The sequence below is a fragment of the Chaetura pelagica genome, unplaced genomic scaffold (assembly GCF_000747805.2).
Source record: "Chaetura pelagica isolate M959 unplaced genomic scaffold, ChaPel_1.0 scaffold363, whole genome shotgun sequence".
Classification (NCBI taxonomy): Eukaryota; Metazoa; Chordata; class Aves; order Apodiformes; family Apodidae; genus Chaetura; species Chaetura pelagica.
The window spans coordinates 679,514-695,649 of record NW_009952720.1 but is presented as its reverse complement, the minus strand read 5'-3'; the positions used below and the strand labels follow the sequence as shown (position 1 = coordinate 695,649).

The 16,136-nt window shown below is 42.5% G+C and overlaps 1 protein-coding gene across 1 annotated transcript in view; it reads right to left on the bottom strand.

Moving 5' to 3' along the window:
• ACBD6 (acyl-CoA binding domain containing 6) overlaps positions 1 to 16,136 on the bottom strand; it is a 101,267-nt gene that overhangs the window by 33,050 nt on the left and 52,081 nt on the right. Inside the window, exon 7 of the mRNA XM_009994667.1 lies at positions 9,766 to 9,855. Coding sequence (XP_009992969.1) covers positions 9,766 to 9,855 — 90 coding nt within the window. The remainder of the gene's footprint in view (positions 1 to 9,765; positions 9,856 to 16,136) is intronic.

The following is a 16,136-nucleotide window of genomic DNA, read 5'->3' as shown; positions in this document are numbered from 1 at the left end:
CCTATAAAAATAATTAAGATGTTGCTTGAAGATGTTGCTCAGGACTGTACTGAAATGAATTGTCTCAGCCAGCCATGTCACAGACATCCTAGGGAGCTACTGACCCATAAATGAACACTTATTTGTCATGCTCATTTTAATGTTTAATTGGCTGGAACCAGAGAATCAGATTGAGATGATGGAAGTTTACCAATTCTGCCAGCACTGGTACCCAGCTTGCAGATAGCCAGGTTGTAACTCAAGAACAATTTCAATGCAGCTGCCACCTTCGTGGTAAATTCAGATCTTCATTTTATGAGAAAACTTCCTCAGGGCAGGGTGGTTTATTCCAGCCAAGCTGGGCCTTGTCATAAGAGGGCAGAAGACCCATTTCAACACACAATGTCTAAGATGGCACAGTCTGTTGGTCTGTTAGATAAACTAGAAGGTTACTCCAGGCTAGGATTTGTCTGTTTGACTGCAAAAGGGACCAACTGTGTAGTCCCTCTGTGAGAGGCAGAGGGAAGATGGCACAAGCCTTGGTTTCCCTGTGCAGGCAAGCACCACTGGGAGTCCTGCTAATCCTCACACCAGCAAGGTGGATGCCTGTTCACATGGATTTCCAAAAGCCTTTTGATACATCTTCTTATAAAAGGCTATTAAATGATACTGTCATAGGGCAAGAGAGATTGAGTCTGAGGCATCTGTGCAAGGGCTTGGGTTGTTCAGCCCACACACATGAACAAGGGAAGCAGGCTGAGAGTGCAGCATTCAACTCTGTTAAGCCAAAAGCTGGCTGTAAAATGCTACCAAAGGATCTCAGAGTGATAGGGTGAAAAACCTGTGGATGAAATTCAGTGCTAATAAACACCAAGTAAGGCACATGTGGAAAAACAATCTTCAGTCTAAATCCACACTGATGGGCTGTGAACTAGCTATTACCTCTGTGGAAACAGATCATGAGTTATTATAGACATCTCTATTACAACACCAGCTCAGTCTTCAATGGTAGTTCATAAAAGGCAAGCAACATGGAGGCATTTGGGGGGAGGGGGGAAATAGAAATGAGAAAACATAATTATATTGTTTCATTAAACCTCATATTGCACTTACAGCTTGGGCAATGAGAGAAGTGTGACTCCCTTCATCTAAAAGGCAATAAGGAAGAACTAGAAATGATTCCAATGGTGACTAGAAGCAAAGCTACCAAGCAGCTTCCAAATGGGGTTAAACTCCTCAGTCTGAAAAAGAAGTGATCAAGGGGAATCAAGGAGGCCAATAAAGCCAAAAGCAGGACAGAGAAGGTAACTGGGGGAACAATTACTGTTTCTGATTACACAAGAATGATGGGGTTTCACATGAAATGATAGTGGCAAGTGCAAAGCAAATGCACAGTTAAACTACAGAACTCCCACTGGTATAAAAGGTTGGGAAACCAAAGTGGAGTGAGAGAAATTTATCAAAGAAAAATCCAGGATTGCAAAGATAATACCAATGCTTCAGGAAGCCTCAAAGCCATAGACTCTGAGAAAATATTTTAAATTATCACTGTACGCTTGCTTTACTCTGTCCCTTAAGCATTTACTCTTTCCTGCCACTGGAGACATGATACTGAGTTAGAAAGACTCCTGCAGTTACATTCTCCTGGATGCAGAAGTGAGATGTACAAGCTGAGGGACAAGAACCTCCTCAATTAGCTTCACCATTTTGAGTGCCATTTTGCCACTTATGATCCATAAAGCCAAGAAAGAGCTATGATCAGCAAAAATCTTATTTAAAATCTAAAGAAAATACACAGGAAGAGTTGTTCTCCCTGATATCTAAAGTGTTAGAACAATCTTATTTAGGAAAACTAACAAAAGTACTTTGCACCAAAGACTGCAAATTCAATATGCCCCAATGATGAACTCAGAACTTCTTGTTTGTTTGTTTTTTGCTGTATATGGTTTTGTTTTGTTTTGTTTTTTTAAAACAAACTAGAGACAGCTGTAGACAACAAATACAAATTAATACAAAATTTCATTTGGAAAGTACAACCAGGCTTTCTCCTATTCAAAAGTCCTCAGGGAGAAGATGAGTGACAGAATTTAACTCATTCAAAAAGGGGAAAGCTTTTTGAAGAAGCTGAATGTGAAGAAAGATGTTCTAGGAACCATCTCTCCTGAGCAAAGTGGAGCTGATTGCTTGGCAAAGGTTGTTCCTCTGGCAGGGAGAGGTGCCAAGGCTGTAGGAAGTGAAGCAAGGCTGGAGACCATTCCTATAGTGATTAGAGACCATTCCTCTGGTCACATGGTCACCTGAAAAACCAGCTTGGCTGCCAGTGGTATCCTGTTTGTGCAGTTACCCAAACACCTTAATGAGGGGCTAAAGCATTTCCAACAATGACTTCACAAATTACAGGTGTTTTAACATACGCTTATGTCAAAGATGACCCCAAGACCAAGAGACAAAGGAGCATGGGAAGATGGGGAAGAGGGAAGAATTCTCGAAGGGAAGAATTCAAGGTAAGGTTGTTTCTCCATCTGCAGAGCTTTATGAAGACAACAGGGAGTGAGATACCTGACCTCAGAGCTCACTGCTGCTGGCCTCTGTCTACTGTGAGCATTGGCAGAGATTGCAGCCCCTAGACCACAACATAGTGTGCTAGTCAGGCACAGGAACAGCCACAAGTGTCCCCAAAACTGGGTGGTCAGGGTCCCTGAGCTACAACTATGTGCCTACTGCCAGACTACATTCCTCCTGCACCAGCAGTAGCCATGGAAAGTGACTCCCTCTGCACAGCCTAGGCTCTCAAAACAAAGTGATGCCCACAAGCCATGCCATCTCACAGCAATTCACCAAAATGTGCTGCTGTCCTCAGTCTGCAGTTTTAAACCCTGCAGTTTTGATTACCCTGAAAGCAGCTTTAGATCGTGAGGGTAAAGCAACAGAGACCACTGCTAGTTCTTTCAGGACGAGCTCTTGGATGTCACTTGTCAAATGCTGGTTTTGCACAAAGAGGTTGAAAGGACCGTGTGGACCCTGAAATCACTGCTGGAACAACACAGAAGCCTGCAGTTTCTTTCTCAGCTGGTAAGCCTACTTTGCAGGCAATGCTGCACGCATACTGCTGGAGCAAGGGTGCCAACTGCTTTGCTGTACCAGCAATGAAGCAATGATTCATGTGTCTACAGGGAGAAGAAACAAAGACTGTACATGTCAAGCTGGGAAGATGGGAAGAAACAATGCAAAAAAAAAAGCCAAAAAAAAAAATAAAATGCCCAGCCTGCACAAGCAGAAGGAAATATCTCATTGTTTGTACAAACTAGAGTTTGTGTTGATGAGGCTTGAGGTGTCTTCAGACAAACCAGGGATAAATCTCTGCATAAATTCCCAGCATATATTTAGAGCTGCAAATATTTTGCAAATGTTTCTGCTGAAAGGGACTTTTCTCCCAATAGGTAAAATCAGCATCTGCTGAGTGGTGACCATTTAACATTCAACCTGCTGCCAATCTACATTCCACAGAGAGACCCGCAGGAGAGACATGGAGCTGTGCCACTTCTAATAACTGTGTGACTGGCACCATGTCAATGCTTTAATGTAGAAAGCTACCCTCTGTCACTAAGCAGATCTCTCCTTTCTTTTGGCTAATGGCTTTCACACCCATTGGCAACAATGTCAAGACTGAAGGGGTATGAGCCTGCAGAGCCTTCTGAGATCGGCTTGGCAAAGCTGCCTACAGAAATACTGAGACATGGGTTGGGGAGGGGGTAAAAGGGAAGAAGGAAACTATTGTGGTTAATAATTCTGCCCTCATTGCTTTGCTTTTCAACTTTGTTTAGTGCCTTCATCTGCTTCCCACTGTACCTTCCTACCACAGCAATAATGAGTTCAGTTCAGCAGTACCTGCAACATCCTGTGCTTGCTGGGAGTGTAACTACTCCAAACCCTCTGCCGCAATCATCAGCTCCAGGGAAGGGTCCCTTCTGTCTTGATGAGCCAGGGTTTCAGGGGAAATTTATGCCAGGGACATTAACTGCAAGGGCACAAGGCTCAGACATTTTCCTTTTTAATCTCAGCCAAGTTTAGAGAATGGTCATAACAGCTTTGGCAGCTGGCATCCTACCTACAAGGGTGTTTGTACTTCGCAGCAAAGGCAGTGGGGCTGCACGGACACATTCCCTGGGGAGGGGGAAAGCTGTGTAGATCCATCCTTTGGTCCTCAATCTAAACAGTCCAGATGTCCATCTGATCTCCTCAACAACTCCCTACAGATACAGACATATAGGGGCAGGAGGCAGGGAAGGGATGCATGTTTGCTGAGACCAGCTTCATTTTTAAAGGTCTGTGCAACACCTCCAACATGAGGCCCATACAGAGACTGAAGGAGTTTGTATTCTTGCTGGAAAACCCCAAAAGAGCAAGACTGAATAGAAAACAACAGGCAGTGAGAGTACAAGCAAGCAGCTCTGACTTTTCGTTGCTTCTTTTTATCAGACAGAATCCTTTCAGAGTCAGACAGAAAAGCAGAAAAGCCATACAAATGAAACAAAACCAACAGACCACTAATCTTTGCAATCTTCGACATACCCATAATTTCTACTTCATTTTTGGCTAATGGTGGAAATTAGTCTTTGGATAGTTGATAAAAATCAACCTGTCTCTGCTGGGTTAGTAGCATGCATGATCTGTGGCCCAGCAACTACTTCTAGTACAATTGATTTTCCTTTTTGGCAACCAATAGGCCAGTCAATAATAATGTTGTTTGAGAAGGGATTGAGTCATGAGGGAGAAGAACCCTCCCTGCCATTTATTATGTTTGTATTGTCTCCATTTGAAAAGATTTTTTTTCTTCTTCTTTTTTTTTTTTTTCCCCAATGAAGTGAAGCTATGTGAGCTTCACATAGTGAAGCTATTTCCCAATGTGAGTGAAGCTATTACAAGGGGTGGCCACTCCAGGTCCTCGTCTCCAGGAGCTCTCTGAGTCACAAGTGTGTCAACATGCAAACACGGAGAAGGGAAGCAGCTCTCTGCTAGAGGCAGGTGGTAGGGGACTGGGAATAAGGGAAGGGGAGGCTATGCTAAGTACCTTTCAGAAAAAAGCCCTCACACAAACAGAAAGACACAGCCCAGTTAATATCACATGCTAACAAGCACAACTTCAGAGAGCCACGCAGCCTGGTGTGAACTGGTTCAAGAGACAGACACAACACGAGCACCAAGGGGCAACCAACTCTCTGCAGACAGTACAGACAGTAGATGCTTTCCACTGAAATTACTACTGTGTATGAACAAATAAAATCCACACAGACTAGCAACAGATTTCCTAACCTGCTGACTTTCAGCTTTGGTTCTCAAGTTTCCTTCTCAAACCCCTGAGGGTCCATGGGTGACCACTGAGAACTTGCTCACAAGTGGTTTAAAGTTTCAGAACAGTGACCTGCACCTTTGTTAGGAAAGTGAAAGGTTAGCAAATAAACACTGAAGATCAGCTGTAGCTTTTTTCATCTTTGTAGTCATCATTACAGTACAACTCTAGTTTACACAAATGACCACCATACCTTTCATAACCTGATCAATAGAACTGCACAATAATGTAGTTTAAAAATCATACAATAATATCTAGATGCATTTTTAACTTAGGTGCTCTACCACAGCCCCTAATTATCCTGTGTGTTAAGTGATACAGTTCCACTCATAACAAGCAAAATTTATTGTAAGACTTGTTCACATGCCCAGAGAGGCTTGAAAAGCTTTTTCAGAGTGAGCTGACCTGTGGCAACCACTCCTGGACAGTTCTCCACACATTCCCAAGGGCACTCCCTGAATGCACAGAGTTATTACTTTGGAGTAAAAAGTCCCCACAAATGGAACACAGTTCAGCCACAGCAAGTCTGGGAGGAGAGTCTATGGCCTCCTGTTCTGATATGACAAGTGACACATACTATTTTTCCTTCTCTCTCATTGGACTATACCATGATGCCCTTAATCTCTCTTAAAACAGTCTTGGGTAAACAGTACACCTGCAAGGCTGAGCAATCCTGTGGGACCTTTGCACAAGAGCACAGAATCCTCCTTTCCAAGCTGCCTTACTTGCCTTGCTCATGCAGGAGGAGGTCACTCTTCCACCTAACAGCACTGAAGCAGTACAATGTGCCCAAAATTCCCTCCAAGTACACTAAAGGAGCTCCTCTGGAAGCTGGTTAAGCAGCACCATGCACCCAAGAGCAGAGCTGAGTTCTGCTGTCTCCTCCACATTGGCATTGCACCACCAGATACAACTGAGGACAAAGAAAGTCTCCAACCAGGCCAGCTGGCTGCTCCTGGAGTTAGGGGATACTAAGGATGCCATGGCACAGCCCTGGGGGAGCAGGAAGCTGGGGTGCAATTCTGCACGGCCTGCATTCAGTGCCTTCCCTGGGCCCAGAACACCTCCTTTCCAAGGCTGGAGAACACACCACAAGGAAAAACTCTCCTTGTAGTGGAAAAATGTTGTCCTTTGCTGCCCACCCTCTGCAAGGAAAACTTATTAATGTCTTCATATATTTTAAAACTAGAAATGGATATTACAATCATGTTGCCGAGCTCCTTCATAACAGTTACATTATCAATATTCTCCCCTTCCTTTCATTCCATCACTCAATTAAAAGCCTACATTTTAGGCAAACAGTTCCAGTGGAAGGAGGCTGTTTTCAGACTGAACCCCAAGCTCTGGTTATTTCCAGCAGAGCTTCAAAATACCACACCACCACCCACTTTGAAATGGCCTCTGGCTCTGAAGATTTAGGTAACTCAATTACACAAATGCTCCTTTTCAACTCAGCAGAGAAGCCTGTTGCCTCTCTGCATCCCCTTGCCCATGGCAATCACTTACCACCTCTTTTCAAATATGCTATTAGAGCTAATTATGAACAATCAGAGAACTCAATGGCTGCAGCTTTTCAGTGACATTAATAAACCACCCTTTTGAAACTGCAATACCACTGCTTAAAACAAAAAGGACAGGCACTGGGACCCTGCAGTCCAGGAGTGTGTGGTTATTCCCAGAACTAAAGCATGCTACAGGAATGAGGGGAGCCAGATGACTTCTCCTTCTGCACCCCAGCTGTTTATCAACAGAGAGCAGTAGGGTGGCTCTTGCAGAACCTTTTGGTTCAGAGATCACAAGTATTTTGACAACAGATAGTACAAAAATAACTGAAATAAGGCAGTAAAAAGTGAACAAGGCACACCTACAGGCATGGTGAACTGGTTTGACTTGCTCCAGGTTACCTAGCAGAGCACAATGGTCACCATCTGCTTAGGGCAGCTAAATCCTTTACCATACTTCAAGAGAGTCAAGATGGAAGAGCATTTATTGAAAAGATAATGGAAGACAGCATAAATCTGTCATGCTGGTTGACTAACTTTTTAGAAGCATACTAAAACACAAGCAATTAAAGAAAAAATTGGTCTATAACACTCCTCTCCTTCACTACCTGCTCGTAACCATCATAAACCCTAACTTAGCCTTTATCTCTTATGCTGCCTGCATGCAGGTACTGCTGCAAAATTGAAGAAGACAGAAAAATGCCTGAAAGCCTGAGTGTTGGGAGGAATTCACAGGGGCTGCTGACACACCAGAGGTGCTGCATGCAGCCTGTGAAGGGAACTGAGAGCACATCCCTCCAAAATGGCAGCAACACTGATTCAAGTCACCAGAGATTCCCTCCCACTGAACCCCCCATTCTTTATAGCCCAGACATTAACTGAGAGTGCATTTTGCAACGTGCAATAGCAGGTGTTGCAGTGTTTATGGCCTGTCAGGAAGCCAGAGTTTCTTCCTTCTTCTTCTGGTTGCTTTTAAAATTCCTTCTGCTCTCCCTTTGCATGTGAATTCTTACAGGGTAAAGTTCAAAATAAAAAAAAAAAAGAGAAATAAACATTGGGTCACAAAGTCTTGAAGTGTTACTGCAATTTATATATGGCTAAGAATAAAAATGTGTCTGCCTTCTCTGGGAACACACCTATGTGCAGAGACCTGTATAAAAAAATTCTCCTTTATTACCTTGGAGGGGAAAAAATATTCAAAGATTGATTTTCTTTTTATGGTTATTATTAACCTTTTGTTACTGGCCAAAAATAATCTGGTTAGAAAATGTGCAATACATCAAAAAGAAAAAAAAAGAGAGGAAGAATTTAACAGAAAATTAGTGTTCAGGGATGACTCTGCCTTCAGCCTTTTCCTCTAAGAGTCAGACTTTACCTCCAAAGAAATGAGACTAGCACCAAAGAGAAGTGACTTTTCAGCCTGCTGTGGTGGTACAGCAACCCAGACAGAACCATCTGCTGGGCTGCCAGGGCAAAGGGGATGGATGGGCAGGATCTGACTCCTCCCAGTTTCAAGAAAAGCTTTTCCCACAAGCATCTGACATGTCACTCACCAGCTGGTAAGACAATGGTCTAGTCTGACAGTGGGGCACACAAAGCCCCCCATTTGTACTGGCTCCCTTCCTCTATACAAGGAAAAACTCTTGTAAAATCCATGACAACTGAAATCCCCAAGGTCTAAGCATGAAGATACGTCTCACCAGCTATTGCAGAGCCACACTTGAACACCCATCCCACCTGCAATTCTGTTCCAGCAAGGGCAAGAAATACTTTTTTACACCAATGCCACATGTATGTGAACACCAGCACAGCTCCTTGTAGCCTGTGAATGCTAAAGATCTGCTGACAAGCCTTTGGATTGCAACTGTGCTTAAGGTTCAACTCTTAAAAACTCCTGAAGCATCTATCACAAGGCTGCTTAAGATCTCACCAGCAGGAGAGAGAAAATTTGTCAGCAGAGGTATATCTATGTCCAAACTGGGCAGAAGAGGAAAGCCAATAAGTGCCACGCTGGGAAAGAGCAGTCAATCATAATTTGACAGAAATATGTTGGACAATTATTTCCGAAGACGATCGCACTTACACAGGTCAGCCCTTAATTACAACAAGCTGACAAAACCAGGAGCACTGACTCACAAGCACAGGCAGACTCAAGCTGCCTGGCTGGAATGAACCACATGCAAAGTGGTTGTGGAACCAGTGTAGCTCACAGCTTGGTCTGATAAGGTACCCTAAACCTGCTGCTCGTGAAGCTCAGACATGTGAGGTGAAAATTGCAGTGGCTAAAAAGCTGTTTTATATTGAGTTATGTGACACTGGGCTAGCAACAGTGATTCCCAAGGGAATGAGGTAGGGATGTGGGGATGGAAACAGCATCAGCTGTTTGACTTTGCCCTCAGTCAGCAATGAGATCCTACTGTAGCTGTCATGGTCCCACCATGCCATAACCTGAAGCATCACCTATCCCTGTGGCATGCTTTGCCAAAACCAGGCATTAATTGGATGCTTTTCTGCTAGGCAAAGTGGGATATTCTTTCCATTACTTCTAGAGTTCTGCTGAGAGTGCAGTGCTACAAAACAATACATTGGAGAATGCACTTCATGTAGGAAGCTCCCAAACACCTTGTACGCAGGAAAACCCTTTTGCCATCAGTACCACAAGTCACAGCAGAATCCACAGAGCCAGGAGATCAAAAAACTTTACAGCAGGGAGAAGTTTCAGCAAGAACTGAAAAATATCCCTTATGACTATGCATTTCATGCAACCAAATTCTGCTGCTCTGTTCCCAGGTTACCTTTTCGGATCTTCTCTGTGAGAAGGGCTCCAAGAGAACTTGCTATGAAGTTTTGGAACAATTCAATTTCATGTGAAACATATGGTCAGGAGGCTACACAGCACAGAAATCCAATTCAACTCTCTTTTTCCTTTCCTACCTGGCTGTTAACATCAGCAGCAAGTTGTAACAAAACTGAAACCAGCTCCTTGTGTCCTCTGTCGCACGCCCAGTGAAGCAGAGCCCGGCCCTGCAACATCCAGGAGAAAATTAACAAAGTGAGGCTAAAAAAGCACACAGAAACAGTCTTGCTAGTAAGTATGGAGTATCAATAAGGAAATTAACACAGATTTAAAAAAACACCCCACTACAGTAACATTAATATGTAACATACTATTGCTACTGATTTGGTCTTGCAGAGTAAGAATTGTTGTGACAGGTCAATTTTTCATTGATTTAGCACCAAACCCACAAGCCAGTGAAAAATTTGGAGGGGAAAAGCAGCAAAGCATGAAAAGCAGAAGCTGTGACGTGATTTCTTTTCCTATATAGATTTGGAATTTTGACACCTCTGACTTTTCTGGGAGCAATGACTTATATGGTAAAGGTAAGATTTTCAATGGTGCCTTAGTCACCTGGATGCCAAGTCCCCAAAAGCTCATTTCCTCTGGCAGGTCTGAAGTGCTTTGTTTACCATGTACACTTAGTAAATTAGACTGACTGTTAGTACCAGTCTCTGCTGATTTAGGACAGCATATGGCACACTTGCAGGGAATTCCTTGGAAATCACCCTGCAGATAACCAAGAAATCATGCCTCAAGCTGTGACACTGTTAGACCAACCTCAGTTTTCCAGTGTGCTACACAAAACAGCCACAGACCTTCACAGATGAAATCAGTTAAATCAGCCCACGCCTGGTTATAAATCTCTCAACAGTGCAGTGGGGAACAAGATGAGCAACTCATTTATCTGCTAATGGGAATCGTGAGCCAAATTTCCTGACCACGGTGCCAAAACAGCAGGAGGGGCAGGAGACACCTGCAACCAGAGCTCATTCCTGGGGAGGTAGTACAGGATTTTGAGTTAAGGAAATGCCATCTCAGACACCAGGCATAAAGCATTTAAACACACTTTTTGACCCAGCAGGTAATTAATTTTTGTAACACATTATATTAGTGTTACGCTAATTAACCTTGAATTAGAATGAATATTCTGACAATGACTTTTTATGGAAGCACTGGTAACATCCACAGGCCATTTAGTGATTAATGTTCTTGCACTCAACACCTCTATCAGAGTCTAAAAGGGGGAAAAGAATAAAATTTAAAACAACTGGTAAACATGGAAAGATCTTTAATTCATGTTTAGCATCCCTAACTCATTTCTGGACTGGTAATTACTTAAGATTTCTGTTAGACAAGCACTAACTTCTTGTTTGTCACAGATGTTTATTTCAAAAGAGAGCAGCACTATCTGCAATCTGTACAATAGCAGCAAATACTGCAGGAGATGATCTCAGTTTCTTTATATATGTGTAGAGGAGTAATATTGTAACTAGACAAATGTAATTATTGTGCAATTACATGACAAAATAAGGGCATTTCTAGCCTATCAAAATTCATGTTACAGGTTAGTGGCTATAATATGTTGGTTTGTCTCTGGACAAGCAGAATCTTGTGTTATTGGTGCTGAACTTGGCTGAGATCAGTAAAGGAAAATGAACAGTTTGGGAGAGATAGTGCTGGCAATTCTACCAGCTCAGGGGAACTGCAGCACTGTGCAACTGGTCCCTTCCCATGCCGCTGGGAGGCTGGTTGCCTTTTGAACAAGAAAATAAACTGAAGCCTGATCATCCATAGTCATTAAAAATCTCCTTGTGCTATTTGCAGGAGTATGGATTTCAAGGCTTGGGCCAATTCCACTTTGGGTAATTACACTCTGCTTACCTATATATTTTCTCTGCAATTCTAAATGGATACAATATTTTCCAATTAGTGCCTTAAATGGCTCTGCATTGTAATTGTGCACTATTAAAAAGCTGACATGTTCTACCCAAGAAATGTCTGCACCCTTGCAGCATCTGACACCCTAAACACAGGGTATGAGTGACTCTGGAGACCTCCTGTGCTAAGGCACACCATTTGATGTGGAAGTAAAAACACCTGCAGAAGAATCAACCTACTTATTGCATTACTACAAAACTTGTATTTTAAACAATATTCACTACTCTTTGCATAGAATCAGGCAAATTCAAACACTGAGGAGTTGTAGCTATACATCTACAAAGTCCAATATTGTGTTCAGTTTTGGGCCCTCCACTGTAAAAAGGACATTGAGATGCTGGAGCATGTCCAGAGGAAAGCTACCAAGCTGGTGAAGGGTCTAGAGAATAAAGTCATAAGAGGAGCAACTTGGAGGGACCTGGGGTTGGTTAGTCTGAAGAAAAGGAGGCTGAGGGGACACCTCATTGCCCTCTACAACTACCTGGAAGGAGGTTGTAGTGAGGTGGGTGTTTGCCTCTTCTGCCAAGTAAATTGTGATAGGACAAGAAGAAATGGCTTGAAGTTGCATCAGGGGAGGTTTAGATTTGATATTAGGAAGAATTTCTACTTTGGAAGAATGGCCGGGTACTGGAACAGCCTACCCAGGGAGGTGGCTGAACCACCAACCCTGAAGGTATTCAAAAGCCATGTAGATTTGGTACTTTGGGACATGCTCTAGTAGCCAAGGTTGTGATTATTGGTGGTTTGGGGTTTTTTTTGTGTTGACAGTTGGACTTAATTATCTTGGAGGTCCTTTCCAACCATGACGATTCTGTGTTAAGTCTTCCTTAAGACAAATCTTACTGATAAAACTGAGCTAAATGTACAATTCCACTCTTTGAATAGCATGGATATCACCTACTGACATTGAAAAATTCTTTAGTCTGCACAGCTGCTGCTTTGTATCAGCATATCACATGGTGGTATGTTTAAATAACATGGTAGAAATCTCCAGAGCCACAGACTGAGCTTTCCCAAAACACTTCCCATATGACTATCTCAGTAAGCAGGAAGAGAGTCAAAACACCACCAGTAATTTCATACAGGCAAGTGCTGCAGTAGCAAGGTCTTGACTAAATGCAATCAAACATCAGGGTACTCCCTCCATGCAATTCAAACACACAACAGTTGTTGCAGAAGTTATTTGAGAGGATGCATTTTCCCCAGCCTTTAAAGTATTTCATAAAAAAAAAAAAGAGGCATAAAAATAGCTCCAGTGCACTAACCCTGCTCTTAAATCTTCTGTGCTTTGCTTAGATAACCACTGCCAGCTTGGCCAGCTTCTGCAGCAGTTTCTCAAGCCAACAGCACATCAATTTTGCTCAGCTCCAAGTCACAGGGTGTTCACAAACAAAGCACAGGACAGGGATTTGTCTCGGACAGACCAAGCCTCAGCAGACAAACGGATGGGGATGATTTTCACATCAATTAGGCAGCACAGAGAAAGAGGAGAACAAAGCCAAACTGAATGAATGTGCTACAATATTAAGCTGTACTTCTAGGCACGATGTTTGCTGCTGTAATGGTTGAAGAGCAATGACAGCCACTCTTTACTTGTGTCAGTATTTTATTATTGCTAATTAAGAAGAGATATCTATTTCTATATATAGAATGTCTGCATCCCAGTGACAGCAAAAGCAATGAATGGAAGGGCTGTTGTTACACTTATACAGGTAAAACTTCAGATTTGATTTGGAAGTCAATCACTCTGAGACATTTGGGAAAGTTTTTTTGATGGAGTAAGCTGGTACAGCCAGAAACATGCAATCCTTCTTCAAAGCCATTTTTCCCCCCCTGTCCTTTCCTTGGCAAGCTGGCACCAATTTGGCACTTTCTCAAAAGCACGAGGACCAGGGGAGCATCATTTCAGATGCCTTTCATTAAAGTTTTGGCAAGGCCTTCAACACTGCACACAGGTAGCACCTTTGTTTACTGGGATTTCTCCAACAAGTGAGAAAAAAATTCTGTCTGCAACCTCCCCAGCCCTTGGCACAAATTACAAAAGCATCTCATCTATGCCTTTGAGCAGTTTCTGGTTTGTTAAAAAGTTGAAGAAATATTGCTCTCAGAAAGGCAGCAAGCAATCCACAGTGCCAGGACGTGCCACAGCCATAGGCCATTTCTGATTTCATTAGTCCTGCTGACATACACAAGAGAAACGGGTTGTTTTAGTCTGTGCTGCTTCTTGTAAGTGAATGCAAGCTATTCCATTGAACTCTGGGCAATTTAGATACAGTAAATGGAAGCTTGTACATGATTACTGTCATTAGGTTCTTTGTTTAATTCTAAATTGAAGTTTATTACATCCAAACTGTTAGCAGGTATGTTGGCTTGGATACAGCACACAAAGATCTTTATTTCTTCTGGGGAAAAGACCACTTCTGCTTTGGAAGTTGCCAAATGCATCTATCTAAACTATTATGCTTTCTGAAATTCCTTTGCTTCAAGTAAGTTGGCTTGTCCCCATTTTACATTTTTATTCTTCATTTCTTTTCTCCTTTCAGTAACTTACTTCAGGTTTGCACAAAATGAGGGGATACAATTAGGTACAGTATTAACCCATCACACAAATAAAATCTAAACACCTTACAACCTCAGTCAAGTTTTATTGTATGAGCAAAGGCTGAGCCTAATAACTTTGCAGTTTAGCAAGAGACTGTTTGGTGTCCCAGTAGATTTTATTTCATAACAAGTTAACTGTTTGTATGTATCCCTGCTGCCATTTTAAATTTACATGCATTTAAATCAAAGGATTGACAGTGTGAGTTACGTTCAGAGGGCTAGGAGAGGCATCTTTGGAATATGGCAGGCTGTATTTACACAGTAACAGTAAAATAGCTAATAAAAATGATTAAATTGTGCTTGCATATACTTCACTCTACCAAAGGCTCAGTCTCTGTTAGCTCTAGTCTAAAAACAGGCTCTAAAACTTCAATCAACCTGCACGATATTGGAAAATAAGCTACCCTCCAGAATGCAAAGACAGCACTTGGATACTGAACAACATTGGTAATGGTTTCAGCTCCTTCACACAACATGAAATAAATACCTGGTGTAGATTTTTCTTTTTGGTATGCTAATATTTTTCAAGTTGTTTGTTTTTTTTTTCCTATCAGTTAACCTCAAGCCTAAAAAAAAGTTCTTGCTTCCCTTTTAGAGCATTTGCTGGGATAAGCCAAAATCACTGAGCTTGTGAGAATTTAATCTATGAGGGAATTTTACCCCAGTAGGAATCTTCCCATGAGCCCTTCACAGGTAGGCAGGATTTTCAGCTCCTGTCTGTGGTGAAGCAATTCCATACTCTGCAAGTCATGTGCTAATACCCATTAGTTCAGAAATAGGTCTTCTCTTATTTTGTTGAGTTGTGGATAATTCCTAAAGAGGGCAGTTTTCAGATCTGGCTATAAACATTTATGCTGTTAGAGCACAGAAATATTTCAGCCATCCTTCATTAAATACTTTTATTTTTTTAAACAACAAAAATTCTTTGGCTGAAAACATGCACATTTGTTGCCTGAATAAAGCAAGATACAAGTTTCTGAGCCCTGATAACTCAGAAGTGCATCTTGCCAGTGGAAATAAAGCAACGCCATCCTGGTGTTACTACACACTTACTGCAAGAGCATCCCAAATCCCAAAAATGAACTTTTATTAATGAAAGGACTCCAGCAGTGTTCTATGGGACTACCCTGCCCTGGACATTTACTTCTGTGATGGGCAGAAGGAGGGAAGGAGCTCAGTAAGGGCACCGTTGCAGTGACTATGTGGCACATGACAGTTTCAGTTCATCGAATTTATGATGTGAAATTCCAACCCTGATCGTGAACACCCCCCCTTTCTCTCCTCTGGAAATTAATTCACATGAATTCCTGATTAATGATAAAAGGACCTGCCATCAGCATTCAGAGCCCCAGCCGAAGCTGTCATGGCTCAGAGGGCAGAAATCTGCTTAGAGCTACAGGAGAACCCAACTGAATTTGTGGCGTCTCAGTCTATGAATGTGTAAGCACTTCATCTGTTCACCAAAACACAATGTGCTGGAGAGCAGGAGGCAGAAGCAGCTCTGCATCTGACAGGCCAGGAACAGGGCTAGGTGGCAGCATGCAAACCAAGGTAATAAAGTGACATTTCCTGAAGGATAAACAGGAAACTGTCCACACCAGGCATTTACTTTCACCAAGAAAAGGATCAAGCCGATCCACAGTTTTAGACACCTATTTTTCTTGAGGCTCCTGGCAATACCTGTATTGTCTCCCTATGGGGAAACAGGGCTTTGAGGCTGAAAGGGCAGAAAGACTGGATGATATCCCTGTTTTTATGAAATTGGAAAGCCAGTGTCACTCATCTGCCCTCCACCTGGGGATGATGAGAAGCTGAAGGCATGGCAGAAATCCTACTCCATCCACGAACAGAGCCCACCAGTCAAAAAAGCTATTTCCCTCACTTCCTACTTCTATTTGAGCACATCTAGTAAGCAAAGGTAGGGAAA